This window comes from Ceratosolen solmsi, unplaced genomic scaffold (genome assembly GCF_000503995.2).
Source record: "Ceratosolen solmsi marchali unplaced genomic scaffold, CerSol_1.0 scaffold27, whole genome shotgun sequence".
Lineage (NCBI taxonomy): Eukaryota > Metazoa > Arthropoda > Insecta > Hymenoptera > Agaonidae > Ceratosolen > Ceratosolen solmsi.
Genome location: NW_011948426.1, coordinates 4,424,194 through 4,441,488, shown reverse-complemented (window position 1 = coordinate 4,441,488; position 17,295 = coordinate 4,424,194). Strand labels below are relative to the sequence as shown.

Here is a 17,295-nt window from a genome sequence, read left to right as displayed (position 1 = left end):
AGTAGTGATTATTTAATAAAATAGCGACGGTTTTATTGGTTAAAAACGAATAAATGGATATTGTGTTATGTTAAGGTAATCTTGGATTTGAATATTAGTTTTTACATTAGACGCTTAGTGAAAAAATTGTTGAAACTTATAAAATTCCGTCTTCTTCAAAGAATCATTGAGGAATACTATAAAGATAAATGAGTTCTCGTGTTATAAGAGGCGTTTATTGTGATTTCACAATGATTTGTAGTATACTTTTAAATTTCTTTTGTTCGATTTCCTTTCAATCATCGCTATCGAAAATTCATTAATTAATCACGACTATTTAGCACTGGAAAAGGACGTCGTCAGTTAAAAAAAAAGATATATATATATATATATATATATATATATATATATATATACTGTACAAATATACAGAAACATTGGCAATTTTACATATTAGGCCACAATGGTAACAATAATTATTCGATATTTACATGTTTCGTTAATCGTTTAATAGTGAAACTTGACAATCAAAATATTTCGTTTCATTCTATAATCGCTCGCAGGTGCACACGAGACCCAAAATCAAAGAATTCGAAAATCCCCTGAGAGAGGTGACCGAAGGCGACAACGTCAACATCGTTTGCAACGGCACGGGCAAGCCGCCACCAAAGTTCGCCTGGATCAAGACCATGACGAAAGAGAATCTGGCGACGGCCGATCGTTTTGGCGTAAACAAGGACACGGGCGTCCTCACTATCACGAACGTGAGACGCGAGGACAGCAGCGAGTACCAGTGCACGGCCTCGAACGCCGCTGGCATCACCACCATGAACATCCAACTAAACGTCCTCATCAAGCCCAAGATCATGGAGTTCCTCAATCAGACCGTCGGCCAAGGGGGCAATGTCACCCTCTCCTGCAAGGCCTTTGGCAGACCACCGCCAAGCATAATCTTCCGCAAGCACACGACTTCCAATCCGTACACCATCGGCGCCCAAATGAACGACGACAGGATCATTCTCAATAATAGATTTGACGATCAGAATGACGAGACGATCGGAGAGCTGAAGATCGATCAGGCCTTAAGGTACGAAAGCTCTGAAAATATTCGACTTAAAATTAATTATATATCCTCCTCCCCCCACCCACCCACCCACCCACCCAATTAGCTCACCAGCACGAAAGCTATTATAATAAAGGTTTTTGGGAGGGCGACGAGCAGTTTCCTTAGGCCCTTTAAATAAACACGTATCAACGCTCGCTTCTTCCCACTTTCTCTCCTCCATACGGACAAATAATGCCGTTGTAGCGCCAATACTCTAGACGAGGCGATACGATTAATAACGAAATAACCTCTTTTATCCGCAGATCTAACGACGGCATGTACGAGTGCATAGCAAACAATAAGGGCGGCATTGCATTCAAGAACGGCCATCTGACCGTCGAGTTTCCGCCATCCTTCGCCTCGATGAACAATCGGACGATTTGGTCGTGGGACGCACGGCCCGTGAACCTCACTTGTATCGTCGAGAGCATACCAAACGCGACGATTCGCTGGACTTACTACGGGGACCAGAAGGTCGAGAACGATCCTCAAATTAAAATCATCGGCAACGGTCCCATTTCCCATCTGCTCATAATACCCGTGAGCAAACGATATTACACTCAGTACAAGTGCATAGCCAACAACCGATACGGCGAGGCCTTTCACTTATTGGAGCTGAGGGATGCGCCCAAACCGACGGAAATACCTCAAGTCAGGATGGTAGAGACGACCGCGACAACAATAACATTTAATATTGTGCCCCCTGTAGCGCCGGACGATCTGCCGATAAGAACCATCATCGTGCAGTATAGAAAGCAGGATACGGGTTGGAATACAGCACGCAACAGGACCTGGGCCGTCGGTGAGCCTCCAATGCTTAAGAATATAAAAAAAAAAATCACTAGCTTAAACGTGCCCACCCTCCCTTCCCCCAGCTACCACCACCACCCCACATATATACTATCTGTACACTCGTTCTCGTCCGTTAGAAAAAACGAGAGAAAAGAAAAAGAAAGCTACTTTTGCCTGCTTTTTCCCTCACTCCCTCCCACCTCTGGTATATTTAAATCCAGGAGAGAGAGAGAGAGAGAGAGAGAGAGAGAGACAACGTTTTTGTCTTTTAAGTAGAACAAGTGTTTTTACCACATTATTCAAAAATTTCATTTTAACATTAGCCATGTGAGTTTAACCCATCTTCTATGAAAATAAAATCAAATCTCTTTAATTACGGATTATCAACGATTATGGCATTATCGCTTTGCATTGCTTTCGCTAGATTATTTAATCGATTCACGATTGGATCTTCCACGCTAGCCAAGTGCCGCAGATCGATGATATATCCGACTTTTGTCAATGGATGCTGATGTTTTATTTTTCTCCCCTCACCCCGCTCGTCCCCTACCACGCATACCTCGCCACACCCCATTTCAGGCTCTCACGGCATCTACGTGGTCGAGAATTTGGAGCCCCAGACGAATTACGAGTTTCGGTTTGCCGCCTCGAACGAAGCCGGTCGCGGCAACTGGGGCATGAACAAGCGCTTCTCGACGACGATGCGAAGCGTCCCCGGACTGGCCCATTTCTTGCCCACTCCCGAAGGGGCCTACATTCTCTCCCACTACCACGACAAGTACAATGCCAAGTGGTCGGTAGCACCTGACAACGGAATGAGCATCGACTACTACGAGGTTAAGTGGTGCAAGGTCAAGAAGTACACCGGCGACCAGTGGGAACTCGTGGAAAACACTTGCCACAGCAAATTCGAAACGAAGCGCGACACGTGGATTTCGGGACTTTATCCCGATACTTACTACAAAATCGAGCTGCGGGCCCATAATGAATTGGGCTTTGGCGCCCCCGCAAATATCACGATTAAGACTACGAGAGGTAATTTTTGTCACCCTATATCTATCATCATTAAAATCTCCATCCCGTGTCTTAAGAACTATTTGAGCATTTTTTAATTTTTATTTAATTTTCTTGTTCTTTTTTGTTTTCTCCTTTACTATTATTACTATTATTATTGTTGTTGTTATTATTACTATTATTATTATTATTATTATTATTATTATTATTATTATTATTATTGTTATTATTATCATCGTAATTATTATTATAATCATTGTTATTGCTATTACTATCGTTATTATTTATTATTTATTATTACTAATTATTTATTCACCATTATTGTACACCAGTGTACACGAGTACCGTTTTATTTATTTATTTATTTATTTAATTCTTATTATCGTTCGTTTGTAAATCGTATCCCCATTATTTTTCATCCGTACTTGCATTTTACTTGTTTTTCTATCTCCGAATATGCATATTCACGTTTAAAAATTAGCACTCGAACGGTATTAAAGTGTCGATAATGATGTAAAAGTTGTTACGTACGTGTAAGTGCATTGATCACGTAACTGGAGTGTAGACTGGTACGTACAAGGGAGACGTCGGGGATATTTATTTAAATTCGAGTCAAAGCTAAATCGACGTGTATCGCTCGGTCCTTTTCTGTCCACCCTTTCAACACAAGCTTTTTATTATCCAGAATCTGAGGGCTTTGTAGTGGATGCACATATTACATCTGACGGAGTCGCTATCCAGCTCACCATGAAGGTCGTTGCCGCCACATTAACGATCTTATCATTAGTAATTTAAAGAAAAGCGCCATCAAGACTTTAAAAATAAAGACAACGACGAACGGGATTCGAATTTTAGCATTCGACGAAGTGACAATGAAAACGAGTTTACGTACGCTCCGCAAAGTAGATCAACAGAAAAATGAAAAAAAAGGAAAAAAAAAATTAAAAAATAAAAATTAAACAACTTATTACGCATAACACTGGGTATACACATAATTTTGAGTAGCTGGAACGTGTATGTTCTTTGCATTACGCTAGGGTCAAAGATCATTTTAGATGTTTAACGTCTCTTCCAGATTCGTTTCAATGTTATTTTCCGCCGACTAACGTATTCCACAGATCTACGTTCTTTATTCCGAAAAAGAACGAGAGAGAGAGAGAGAGAGAGAGAGAGAGAGAGAGAGAGAGAGAGAGAGAGTGAGAGTGAGAGTGAGAGTGAGAGTGAGAGAGAGAGCCATTGTCCGCTAGATAAATGTTACGCCAAAGGCGGAAGAAAAATAATAGAGGATTAAAGTTGTGCGATTAGTTATTTTCAATTCTCACCTCTATTGTACGCGATATTAATGTGCAGAGAACAAGCGCGAAAATCAATCACCATTCATCAATTACATTAGCTTAGGATCGTATTAAAGATTTATGGTATACATTCCGATGCGAAGAGAAAGCGAGATAGGTGAATGAAAGAAAGAAAGAGAAAAAAAAAAGAAAGAGAGAGTGAGAAAGAGTGAGAAAGAAAGATTTCAAATCCCGTCGATATTCGACGGATAATCAAGCGTGTATTTATAGAGTTTGCATTGAATGCTCATTATTATAAACGTACTGGTACGTTTCATATTTACTTTGCTACACTCACAAGCGGATCTTGTAATTCTTTTTTTTTTTTTTTTTTTTTTTTTTTTTTTATATAAAATATATATTTGTTTGACATCTCTTTTTATTCTCGCATAAGTCATACGGGAGTGCGTTCTTCGTGTTGTGCTCTATACAAACGAGTCTTGTTAAAGTAAAGTAAATAAATAATTAAGTAAATAATTAATAAACAAAAAAAATAAATAAATAAGTGAAAAAAAATAAAATACAAAGAAAGAAAAAAAGAAAGAAAAACGTTAAAATCAAGATGCCTTACATTGCCAAATGCCTAGTGTTTACGAATAGTTTCTCATGGGCGAGAAAAATTTTGTCAAAGGCTGGAATCGTATTTTTAGAGAATTTTTACGTAGTATTGAGATTATATAAATATAGGAGCTCTATTTACATTCAAGAGCATCGGTACTTTTTAATTTTTCTTGATGAAACTTTACTTATCAGGATTAATACTAAACTATTTCTTTTAAAATATTTAAAACATTCGTAAGAGTGCCCACTAAAACTAACCAAAATTTATTTATTTTACGGATAAAAGCACTTTCTATATATATATATATATATATACATATATTTTTTTTCTCCATTAATTATGCATCATAACCAATAATTGTTTGTAAGACAACAAATTGACGGATGCTGGATGTTAAATTAGTGTTAACGGAATACTATACCGTACATTTGTCTCGAAAAAAAAGAAAAAGATCTCGCTAAAAAAACAAAAAAAAAACAAAAAAAAAATAAAAACAAAAACAATAATCATATATCTCTTAATACAAAATTCTTAAAAAAAATTTTTTTTTTTTATCTAATTTACTTTATTATATTTCATTATCATTTTCAAGAACTTTTTTTTCCCTATATTTTTTTCACGCCCCCCTCCACTCGCCCCCTTAACTTTATATCGTTTTTCTTCTTCTTTTGAATCTAATCAGTCACTAGTTGTCTGCTTGTCTAGAAATATTTGTCCGTCGAACCGCGGTTTTAGAGCGCATTATTTGTCCAACCTTCCTTAGACAATTACGATTCATTATATTTTATTGCTCGACATGGCAACCATGAATGTTACTGCATTAGGGCTATTCTTACTATGCAGATCATTAATTTTAGCACTTAGTCAATATTTTAATTAATAAGTAATCAACGACATAATATGAAAAACTTTTCACGTATTCTGTGTTACTTTATAAGCACTAGTGATTGACGTCACGCGTCGTCATACATAACGTCGCAGCACAAACGCACAAACGCCCTAATTATTGACACTGTCGTGGCGGCAATGAGTCTGCATAAAAATATCCTTCAAAAATATCCTATTGCTTGCTAAAGCCGAAATTCGACAGTGTTGGTAAAATATTGGCAGGAATGAGGTTAAGCTCGTCGCACGTTGCAAGCTGCTTCGCCGAAGCATTGGCAGCCTCATTTAATTACGACTAAATTTTACTTTTCCCGTTTTAATTATCGCGCTTCCACGACCAATTGGACAACTTAAAAGAAACGGAATAAAACCAAAAACAAACAAAAAAAAAAACAAAAAAAAAACAAAAAAAAAAACAAAAAAAAACAAAAAAAAAAAAGAAAAGAAAAGGAAAAAAAAAGAAGAAAATTTACGAACATCAGCGTTGTCTGGGAATTTTCCGTCGGTCTAAAATGGAATTTGCGTCGCGACGTCGTTTCCATATTTGCCCCTGCAAAATCGACGCCGCGACGCGACCTTCTGCAACGCGATGCATGGCATGCGCTTGATTGTTGTTTCACTTCTTTTTCATTTTCTTTTTTTTTTCTTTTTTCTATTTTCCTTATTTGTACACTTTTTTCTCTCTCATTTTTTTTACTCTCGATGTAACGCCGTGTCTGCATCACTGTGTTTTAAGTTAAGTAAGTAGCGTCGTTTGCCTGCTTTATAGCGCCGATAAATTTTACGCAAAGGCGACGGATGGACATTTCTTAAAAAAAAAAAAAAAAAAAAAAAAAAAAAAAAAAAAAAAAAAAAGACTTTCAAGATGCAAAATTTATTGGAATTACTTCCGTTTTACGGGAGCGATATCGCCGTGGAAATTAATACATGTCCGGTGGAAAATACATGCGCTTTGAGAAATGTAAGAGCTTAGCTGATTTTTATTCTCGTTTGGTGTATACACAACTTTCGACGCTATTATTCGTAAAAACAGTACTTATTAAGTATTGCACGATTAGCTCGCAAAGTTTACGAAATGTATACACACGATCTTGATAAATCAGTTTCAAAGGCTTTTTTCTTTTCTTCAAATTGCATTATATTTTTATCGACGATTATTAATTACGGGCACTGAATTTTCTCTCCCGCTTTTATTTTACGATTAGAAATATTTACTTTCCTTATGTTACAACAATAACAAAAAAATAAATAAATAACTAAATAAACGAAATAAAAACAAATCGTAAAAATAAAAATAATAACAAAAAATAAAATAAACAAAATAATAAAATAGGCCGACTTATTGATACGGTAAACTCGATTTAGATGAAAGAGAAAGATAAAATAATGGTTTAGAGAAGTGTAGAATTGGTCCTAGTAATTGGCGTGAAAAAGCTTGGCTTCGAACTCGAGACTCGTAAAGGGAAATAAATAATCATCCGTAGAGTTAGCAACGAGTACTTTGACGCCGACGACGACGACAACGAATACTACCATTACTACTACTACTACTACTACTATCGGTACTACTACTACTACCGTCACCACTACTACTCGAATACTACCATTACTACTACTACTACTACTACTATCGGTACTACTACTACTACCGCTACTACCATCACCACTACTACTACTACCATCACCACTACTACCACCACCACCACCACTACCACCACCACCACCACCACCACCACCACCACTACTCGTACTACTACTACAATGGTTGCTTTATTTACGTGTCGCCAGAGTGTGGATTCGATGAGAATAACGATTGAGAGTAATGTGAGACTCTCCTGGCTAACGACAGTTAGTTTTACGAAGCTCGAGCTCGTTTCCATAAATAGATCGCAAGCCTTAGACGGCCGTTTGTGTGTAAGCGCCCGAAGAGAGGAGGAAAGAATGAGGAAGGAAAATTGATGAAGGAAAATTGTACAATGGTGCATCGACACTGCGTCCCTCGACGATTGTACAGAACACGATGAGCGTGGAAGGGAGCGAGCGCGATGGCAAGCGCCGATGTGTTGAAGCAGCATATTACGCCTCATCTACCACCTTCTCCTCGAGCTTTCTTATTTCACTTGGGTTTGGCAATTCCGTTGGGAGAGCGGAGTGTAGGTGGAGCCAGAGACACGAATTACGTACTTTTAGTCTAGCTGTACTCGTAATCGTATTAATCGACTTGACTCACCATTCGCTATGGCGAAAGCTCGTTTATGAGAGATTACTCGGCGATGTCGAGTTATTGACGCGCTTTTCTCGTCGCATGACGTGCACCGAGCACGTGGAGTTTGAGGCCGTGAAGCAGGCAGACGCGCGCGCGCGCGCGCGCCCTTAATGCAACGAAATTACACCCACACAACTGATATATATATAAAAGAGAGAGAGAGAGAGAGAGAGAGAGAGAGAGAGTCTTTTTCCCATGGCATGAGAAAAATCTCCCCGTACATATAAATCACGTAATTCAGTGGTCGTCTTATAAGCGTTTATAGATGTCTGTGTTCTTGGCTAAAGCCAGCATATATACGTATAAAGCAATGAATAAGTCCTTTTTCTGCGGAGCATTTATTACTGTAAATAATACACACACTTATAAATAGAGAGCTGGAAAAAAAACAAAGAAGAAACGAAAAAAAAAAAAAACCAAAAAAAAAAATATCGAAAATACATAGAATGTTCTGATGGAAAAACAACAACGCACTCGCATGGACCACCGATGAAGTCACTTTCAAGCGTTCCGCGTTGCGATTTTTGCATTATGGCAAAAATAATAGTACGGTTTTGCCACCGCTGTTTTGCAAATCGATCATCTCCCAAACAAATGGACGAGCTACGTCGATCTTGCACAGCTTTCTACCGCACACGTAACAGGAACACTTGCAGTGACTTTCTCGGCGCGTCCACATTTTTATTTGATTCAATACAAAAAACCGCTACGGAGTCCCGCACACGCAAATCCATCAAAGTATCGCCTCATAACAATGAGGAGTAGAGCAAATATGTTGACTGACAGATCGAATGGTAATTATGAATTAAAAGCCAGCCTTATTATTACTATTACATTTATTATTATTATTATTATTATTATTAATATTATTAATACTATTTGTTAATACTGTTACTGTTACTATTAATATTATACTAAATCGTAACAAAAGATTTTGCTTAAAAAAAAAAAAAAAAAAAAAAAAAAAAAAAAAAAAAAAAAAAAGTAAGGTGTATGGATGGCACGTGTTTGTCTTGTTGCGTAGCATTAAATATAGCGATGTAGTGTGGCGTGGCTGTTACTCTTGCTGCTACTGCTACTGCTACTGCTACTGCTACTGCTATTCTTACTGTTACTGTTACTGTTACTGGCCACTGCTACCGCTACCGCTACCGTTACTGCTGCTACTGCCGGTGGTGCTGGACCGAGGTGCAATTACGCAGAGTAGTCGTACCAGTAGACGTGTAGATTAACACACACAATCGCGTGTGCGCACTGCTCGGAAGCAAATGGTTCTTACCTTTCTCGAAGCCCGAGTTCTTACTTACTCTTTTGTCCCCCATTTACTTTTACCGTGTGTTTTCTCTTCGAGGTCCCTCCTCGTCGTCTGCCACAGCCTCTGCTCTGCCTCCTTTCATCGCACGGCAAAACGGAATAAAAACAAAAACAAAAGCATAACTAACTTACTTCGCTTATTTTCAAGTCCAAGGCCTTTTTTTCTTTGCTTTCCTTTTCATTTTTCCCGTAATCGCTCAACAGCTTCCCGGGCTCTCGACCAACCATTGCTTGTCGTTTTTGTTAACGCTTACGCTCACATCACCTCATCTCACCTCTCCCCACCCCCTATGCCCCTTTTCATTCATTCGTCCGACAATAACATCATCCGTCCATTACGCTGTTCAATATATACCAATGATAGGCACGTTTACAATGACTTCGGAGCGGCAAATTTTTGTTGAGAAACGCGCGACTCGTCGTGTCACACTCGTTCACACCAATGTGAACACGTCGTATCAATCTCGCCACATTACGGCCTTTAAATATATAAATACAATATTGTACTATAGCGATACCTTCTTCCGTCTGTTAAATTATTAGGAAATTCCTACCGTTCTACCTTATTACGAGCTGACGTTACAATACTATTTTACTTAATAATTCTATTAAAAAAAGTGAAAAAAAGATTGTACGTACGCCAGTAGTACGCTGCTTCGTCACTAATCTCACATATTTCTTCTTGTACTTTTGTTTTTTATTTGTTTGGGCAATGAGAACGTACCTGCAAGTATTTTTACCTCGATAGGAATAGATAAGGTGTGTGCACCCCAAGTTCGGTTATCAGATAATAATGAGCAATGTCGAGTCGGAACAGAGTATAGTTAAAGAATATAATAGAGCGAGTTAATCTAATAATTTTGTTCAAATTTCTTACTACTATTTATTTATTTATTTATTATTTTTTTTTTTTAAACAATCATAATCATTGATGACATCAAGATAATTTATAATAGTGTAATTTTACATGCAATTATCTCGCTTAACGAAAGTTAATTAGAATAATAAAATAAACTCTTGCGTACTCGTCGTCAAATGCTTACTTATTCCTGTAATGCGCCGACGGCTCTTGAAAGACATTAATTAATAAGCCTTTGGGTATTGAAATGAGAAAAGTAGGCATTGATACTCGGTTGTTAAATCCTAAGTATATCGAATCATTTAGAATAAAGTTCAGCTGTACTAGCGTTCTTTAACAATATATAAACATATACACCATTATGCAGAGGATAAAAAAAAAAAAAAAAAAAAAAAAAAAAAAAAAAAAAAAAAAAAAGAAGAAGAAAGAGTAGTAAAAAAAAAACAATCTACAACAAACTTGTATCGTTGAATACTCAAAAGTCTACGCATTCATTAATGATAAAAGCCAATGCATTATAATTATAGATATAATAGGCTTACGCTATTTATCATCGATATGCGACGTTTAGTTGATAAATGAGCTTTACGGATCTTATAATTAACAATTTTTGTTAAACATAGAATAGTATTGAGCGATATAGTAGGGCGGAGGAGGGAGTGGGGTAAGATGCATCGAGTACGATGCCTCGATGAAATCTTGGTATCTATCGATTCGTTAGAGAGAGATAGGGAGAGAGAGAGAGATAGGGAGAGAGAGAGAGATAGGGGGGGGGGAGAGGATTTAAGTAAACGTTTGTGGCAGTCTCAGTTAAAAATCATAACGTAACGTCTTGCAATTTGTATCGCGCTATGTATGCACAAACGTGTAAATAAATTTGAAATCATTTAAACGTGCTCATCTGCATTATCATCATCATCACCTATAACATAGGCTTAAGATCTCGTGTACGTTTTTTCCTTTTTTAATATTCAAAAATGATAAACGGATTGTTGGCAGTCTATAATAATATGCCGCCTGCCTCGTTATCTCTTATCTTCTTATTAAGATTATGTCTAAACTGTTTGGAAATGCATTAATGCGCTCACGGCACGTGTTTGGTGATGTGTCCCGGCTAAGTAAATTTGATGCGTTTATATATTTTGCTTTTCTCCAGTGTGGAGGCACAGCGCACGCAGTACCAGTACGTTTTTCGTCTTTCTCGTTTTATCGAGCTCCATCGTTTAATCCTGAACGGAAATCACCCGGTAGGAGTCCTCTATAATATTTTCATACAACAAAAGTTTTTTTTTTTTTTTTTTTTTTTTTTTTTTTTTTTATCCTCTGCGGGTCCCACATGCACGCTATTTATTTATTTATCTCGACTTCATGGCTGTCCATCCGCGCGTTAAGAGTGCGCCAACCACTTACGCATACGCATACACACACGCGCACGTACGTGTATAATTCTTGGCTTGGCGATCGATCAATCGATAAGAGTCGCTCGTCGCACAGCTAGAAACTCCATTGTGTGCGAGGTTCTATTGAAACGTCGCACGTTTACCACCACCACGTCCATGTAACCTACAAGACCGAGGGGGGGGGGGGGGGTGGATAGCACATAGAAAAAATCGCTGAATGAAAGAATTCGGTTCTAGGCTCGGCGTTCCATCACCAAACATCGTCCCGTTTCTTTCAGCTTTTGCACTAACATTGTTGATCTCATGCGACTCTCCCGGCTCCGAGGACTAATGACGAATTTTCGATTTCTTTACAGGCAACGTAAGTAACGCATCTGTGCTCCAGCATCATGGCTCCGTAATCTCAAGCGCGGCCATAATCGGCATTGCTATTGCCGCTTTTATCGTCATCATGCTGATTATCGACACCATACTTTACTGCACCAACAAGTCAGGTAACCAACACATCGTCGCGTAGTAACTATGGCTTATTTATAATCGGATCCAAAATACTCGCGTATTACTTGATAAGAGATAGAAAGCTATGGTAATACTGGAATTTCTTGCTCTTAGACTTAACACTTGCGTTGGCGTCGTCGTCCGAATCAATACTTCTACAATGACCTTTTATTAAAACAATTATTAAATCTTTATCTTCGCTACTAGCCTTTACTGTAGCGTAGAGAATGATGATGATTCATCATTAATTGCTTTGACATTCAATAAGCGATAAAACAAAATTTTTAACTGTCTTGCTTTGTTCGTCCCAGGTATTATTTACTACATGTGCGAGAGATCACGAAGGAAACCCGTGGACGAGGAAGATGCAAAATTAGGAAGGTACGTACGAGCAATTACAAGACTTTTGGCGAGCAAATTACAAATACATACCTATGCATAGCATATACATACATACATACATGCATAATTAAATAAATAAATAAATAAATAAATACATACATGCACACATGCATAAATGCGCGTGTTAACGTAGATGCATATACGCGTGTATATTAACACGCCTATACCTCTCTGTTCATTTCTTTCATCGCGCGTGCGCGTGGGCACAAACGCACAAACACACAGACACAAAGACGCGCACATCCATCCCGATACATACGCACGTACGTTAACACGTAAACACGCAGTCACAATTTTCGTCGATCATGACACGGCACATATGTCCATTTATCCATACAAACTTTATAGTATTATTCATCATACGCACGTAATGAAATTTGTTTTAAAAATATACTCGTCCAAGCTCGACACATTCTGTGCTTTGGCAACTTTGGCGCTCTCGTGTCATTGAATTTCACGGTTCTTGCATTGACCGTTCGCGTATCGTACATTGACTCTATTTTTTCTTTCGTTTGTTATTTATAATTGTTTTACTCCCGCATAGCTCATAACACGAATATTCCAAAGATATTTTTTCAAGTAATTTTAATTTCTTATATTCATTAGAGAACAAATGTTCGGCATACTTGAGCATGCATCTCGAATATGTCATTTTAGTACTTGTGCATTAAAAAAAAAAAAAAATTTCTCTTTATTAAGAAGCAATTTTTCATGTTATTCTGCATTATCTTTCTCACAAATTTAAGCAAGAGCGTAAAATTATTTCGTCGTTTGTTGTTTTGTAAATTATACTCAAATTACGACATCATTTTACTCAGCGATTCCAACAATTTATATTGTAATTGATATATCAAATTTCAATGAATAATGTACGAAGCGAACTCTTATCATTGCTGAACATAATTAAATACATTGACATAAATAGCCTAATTAAATGAGCGTACAAAAACACATTGTGCGTTAGGTTTAATGTAAAGTTAGTAAAGTATCGTGTGTATAGGGGGTGGGGGGGGGCATATTAAAGTTACGATTACGGTTTAAAGAATATGCAAAATAAAGAGGGATGGAAATTAGGTATTATGTTGTGCGTAATGTTGAAATTTGGTACTGACGTTGTGTTTTTTCATCGTACGTAGTCTTTACGGTTGGCGGTTCCCATTGCCGTATTGTGACCAAAAAATGGCGAACGTCGCCGGGGTGACGGCCATTCAAGACTCGGGTAGTGGAAAAAGTACCATTACACTGGTCAAGCATACTGCCATGTAAGAAAGTAAACGAGTTATGATGGGCTTGCAAAAGAGATTGAGAGGGCAAGAGTTGAAAAAAAAAAAAAATAATAATAATAACCATTAGACAAAATTAGATAAATAAAAGGAAAAAGCATGAGGCAGTGCCGAAACAGTGTGGCTTTTCACATTTTTCGTTCAGCATGGCGTTTAATTTTGTTTTTGTTCTTCTTTTATTATTTTTGACGATGTATTTTGTGTGAATCATTGGACTCTGTGACTCCCATGTCTTTGTCAGCGTTTCGTACCCATAGTTGCTCTCTAAAGTCGATTCTATTACGTAAAAGGCGCGAAATAAAAAAAAGAAGCAAAAAGAGCAACCGATCGCCCGCAAGGGAAGCGGAGATCAAGAGGGAATGCTTATAAGAAAGATATATATATATATATATATATATATATATATATATATATATATATATATATATATATATATAGAGAGAGAGAGAGAGAGAGAGAGAGAGAGCATGCAACGAGTTCTTTCTTCTTTCTTCCCTCCCTACTGGCTTATTGTGCTGAATCTTCCGCCAACTTTTTTCATTCTTGGACTCCGCTTCACTCGGAAGAACTTGGAACGACGAACGCTCCTTCCCTGTTATATTTAGCGACACTCACCATTTTCTGCCCTCACATCCTTTTTATTGTTTTGTCGAAGTCTGTAATATTACAATGTATCTGTCTCTTCTCAAATTGATTCGGCCCTTTACCACTAGACATTATCGGAAAATTTTAATTATACACATAAACATAATAACGTAGCCATTGGTTAAGATTGTTTAATCATTGACGGTAAATTCACCCGTTCTTAATTTTAATTTTTTTTTCTTTTTAATTGATTGTAATTATCAATTAATGTGCAGTTTTTCAATTGAATAAAAGATGTTAGAACATACGTCATTAATATTATAGTCATAAATAATATAGAGTGAACATTTGCTTTGAAAAATTTAGCGACGTCGCATGATTATTAGTCATTATCACACGTAACGTAACGTAACGTAATCCACACGCACATTACGGACTTCGCCTCCTGTTACGTAAAAAATCCTTCGTTACCAATCGTATCGTCGTTACATATATCATACGCATTAAGCTTTGGCAATGTTGCACGTTTATTATACGACACACCACCGCTTAGTCACTTTACTTTCATAGTGTTGTGTAGTTGACTTAATGTATTTTGTACGTAGCTCTCGGTAAATAAAATAGTGAATTCAAACAATTGCCTACTACTACCATTCGTCGAACATTCATACGGAAGCAATAAAAAAATATCTTACAAATATAGCTTAATGCATATCGTAGTAATAATATTACGTTTTGTTTATTAAACAATGTATATATAACATTTGTTTGAATTCGATAAAATCCGTTTCGTTCGCTCGGAGAAATTGCGCCATTTGGTTCATTAAAATTTCAACTTCATCAATAACATAAAAAATTTATTTTGTGCAGGTTCTTTGCGAAAAATATGAGAAATAATTTCCGCAAAAAGAGTCGTGTTAGTGCGCGCTCGTCTACTACAAAGCAAAACATTAAATAATGTACTTTGGGATAATAATTTGTGAGCCAAAGAAAGGGGCATTTCTCCGAGTATCGAAGTACTAAACGTAGTGTAAATTAAAAATATTATGTTGCCGACTGTGGTGGTCGGTAGCCGCATGCAGTAACGAACTTTTTGATGTTAATGCAATGCTGTAGCAGACCGTGAGAAAAATCCTTTAGACAGAGAGTGAGTGAGAGTGAGAGAGAGAGAGAGAGAGAGAGAGAGAGAGTGGGTGAGCGAGTGAGTGACCGAGCGAGTGTGTGAGAGAGAAGAGAGAGGATACATCAAAGAAATAATGCCTTTAACGCTAGTAATAACGTTTTTCTTTTTTATTCAGAGACGAGAAGGAGCCGCTGAAGGAGGAGAAGAAGATCACGCCGATCATTGACTCGGGGCTGCGGCGCGAGTCATCGGTGACGTTCGACGGCAAAAGGTCGATCTCGAAGACGGGCTTCGTTGGAAAGGACTCGGCCGTTTAGATATTCTTCCGGCGTACTAGATTGTAAATCTCTCTTGCTCTGAGAACGAGCGTTAAAGGCGCGCGATTACGTTCCGTCAAAGAAACGTAGCCGACAGCAGCGGGGCTCCCCCCAGCACCGACCCGACGACGACGATGTTTACGCGTCGAATCACCAGCCGAAGACCGACGCGCGAGAGCCGCCCGACACACATCTACCCACCCACTCAATTATCCACCCATGCGCACGCCCACTCACCAATCCACGCGCCGCACACACAAGGGTCAATTGGCAGATACCAAGTTCAATCCCTTGTTTATCCCAGTAGTTTTTAGAAAACAACCGTCGTCTCGATGTACCTTTCTAAGAAATAGAACAGCGATTCCGCCGTTTCGGGGAGAATTTAGCTGGGAAAGTGGCTCGCAAACAACAAATTAAAATAAAATTTTTTCATAAGCAAATAATAATATGAAAGAGAGAACGAAAGAAAGGGTGAAAGGAAAGAGATGGACATGAAATTAAATGAAAGTGTGGATAATAATTTTTGAAAGAACGAACGCAACGAGAGCGGGGGTTACAACGGGATGAGGACGGTGAAGGAACTTTCGCGCTTCGATATCAGCCCTCCCCCCTCCCGTCCCCCGCCTCATTAACGATGACAATATCTAAATAGCTAAAGGATAAATAAAATGTCGGTGTGTTACTTAATAAGCGCCTTCTACTCTGACGACTAGATGCGGCAAAGAGACTTAGGAGAGCTGTACAAAAGAAAATTAACTGACGGGCTGATCCGTTGGACGAGATGGCATCGATCGACTTTCGTTACGTGTTGCGGCGTGTTCGCACGCTTAAAGAATAAGACAGAAGAGATCTTATCCAATCGCAATCGCAATCTAGTACGTCGGCTTCAATCCGATTTCTATATTATTACAATTATTCCTATTCACCTTCCTGTAAATACGTTTTCTCCTCAATGACACATGTATTATCACCTCTCATGCATTTTAATCGCTAAGGTATCACATTTACGGGAGGAAATCACTGTTGATTGTCATATATGACAGATAAGTCGAGCGCAATTTTATTCGAACATTGTACCGCTCCGATGCGATTGTATTTTAGGCGTTTGGTGTGCCGCGCGACTGCCGAATCGAACAAAAAGAATGAAAGAAAGAAGGAAGGAAGGCAAAATCCTTCATTCGCTATTTAAATTGATTTGTTTTAACGAAGACTGAGTCCTCTCTATGTAACTTTTAGATTATTAACAATCGGCACGTTAAAGACTTGGCATTGAACTTTTACGACTATCTAAGCTTGGAGAAAATCGATGATTATTCATAAAGACTCCACGATACCGACATTTATACAATTGTCGATTATATTTTGCGATGAGAAAAATTCAATCTATTCGTAGACATTGTCTCTACGACCTACTTATGTTGAACGTAACTAATGCTTATAATGCCATATGTTTGTTTTATTCGTAAGTATTGTATCTTTTAAAAAAAACACATATATATATATATATATATATATATATATATATATATATATATATATATATACGCATAAATCTTTATGACACAAAAAGACTTTAA

At 37.8% G+C, this 17,295-nt stretch overlaps 1 protein-coding gene across 1 annotated transcript in view; it reads left to right on the top strand.

Moving 5' to 3' along the window:
* The window catches only part of Fas2 (neural cell adhesion molecule fasciclin 2), a 19,644-nt gene extending 3,723 nt beyond the window's left edge, over positions 1 to 15,921 (top strand). The window contains exons 4-9 of the mRNA XM_011500850.1: positions 543 to 1,066; positions 1,348 to 1,886; positions 2,456 to 2,911; positions 11,867 to 12,004; positions 12,320 to 12,389; positions 15,577 to 15,921. Of these exons, the coding sequence (XP_011499152.1) occupies positions 543 to 1,066; positions 1,348 to 1,886; positions 2,456 to 2,911; positions 11,867 to 12,004; positions 12,320 to 12,389; positions 15,577 to 15,718 (1,869 nt within the window). The 3' untranslated portion in view covers positions 15,719 to 15,921. The remainder of the gene's footprint in view (positions 1 to 542; positions 1,067 to 1,347; positions 1,887 to 2,455; positions 2,912 to 11,866; positions 12,005 to 12,319; positions 12,390 to 15,576) is intronic.
* The last annotated feature ends 1,374 nt before the right edge of the window (positions 15,922 to 17,295 follow it).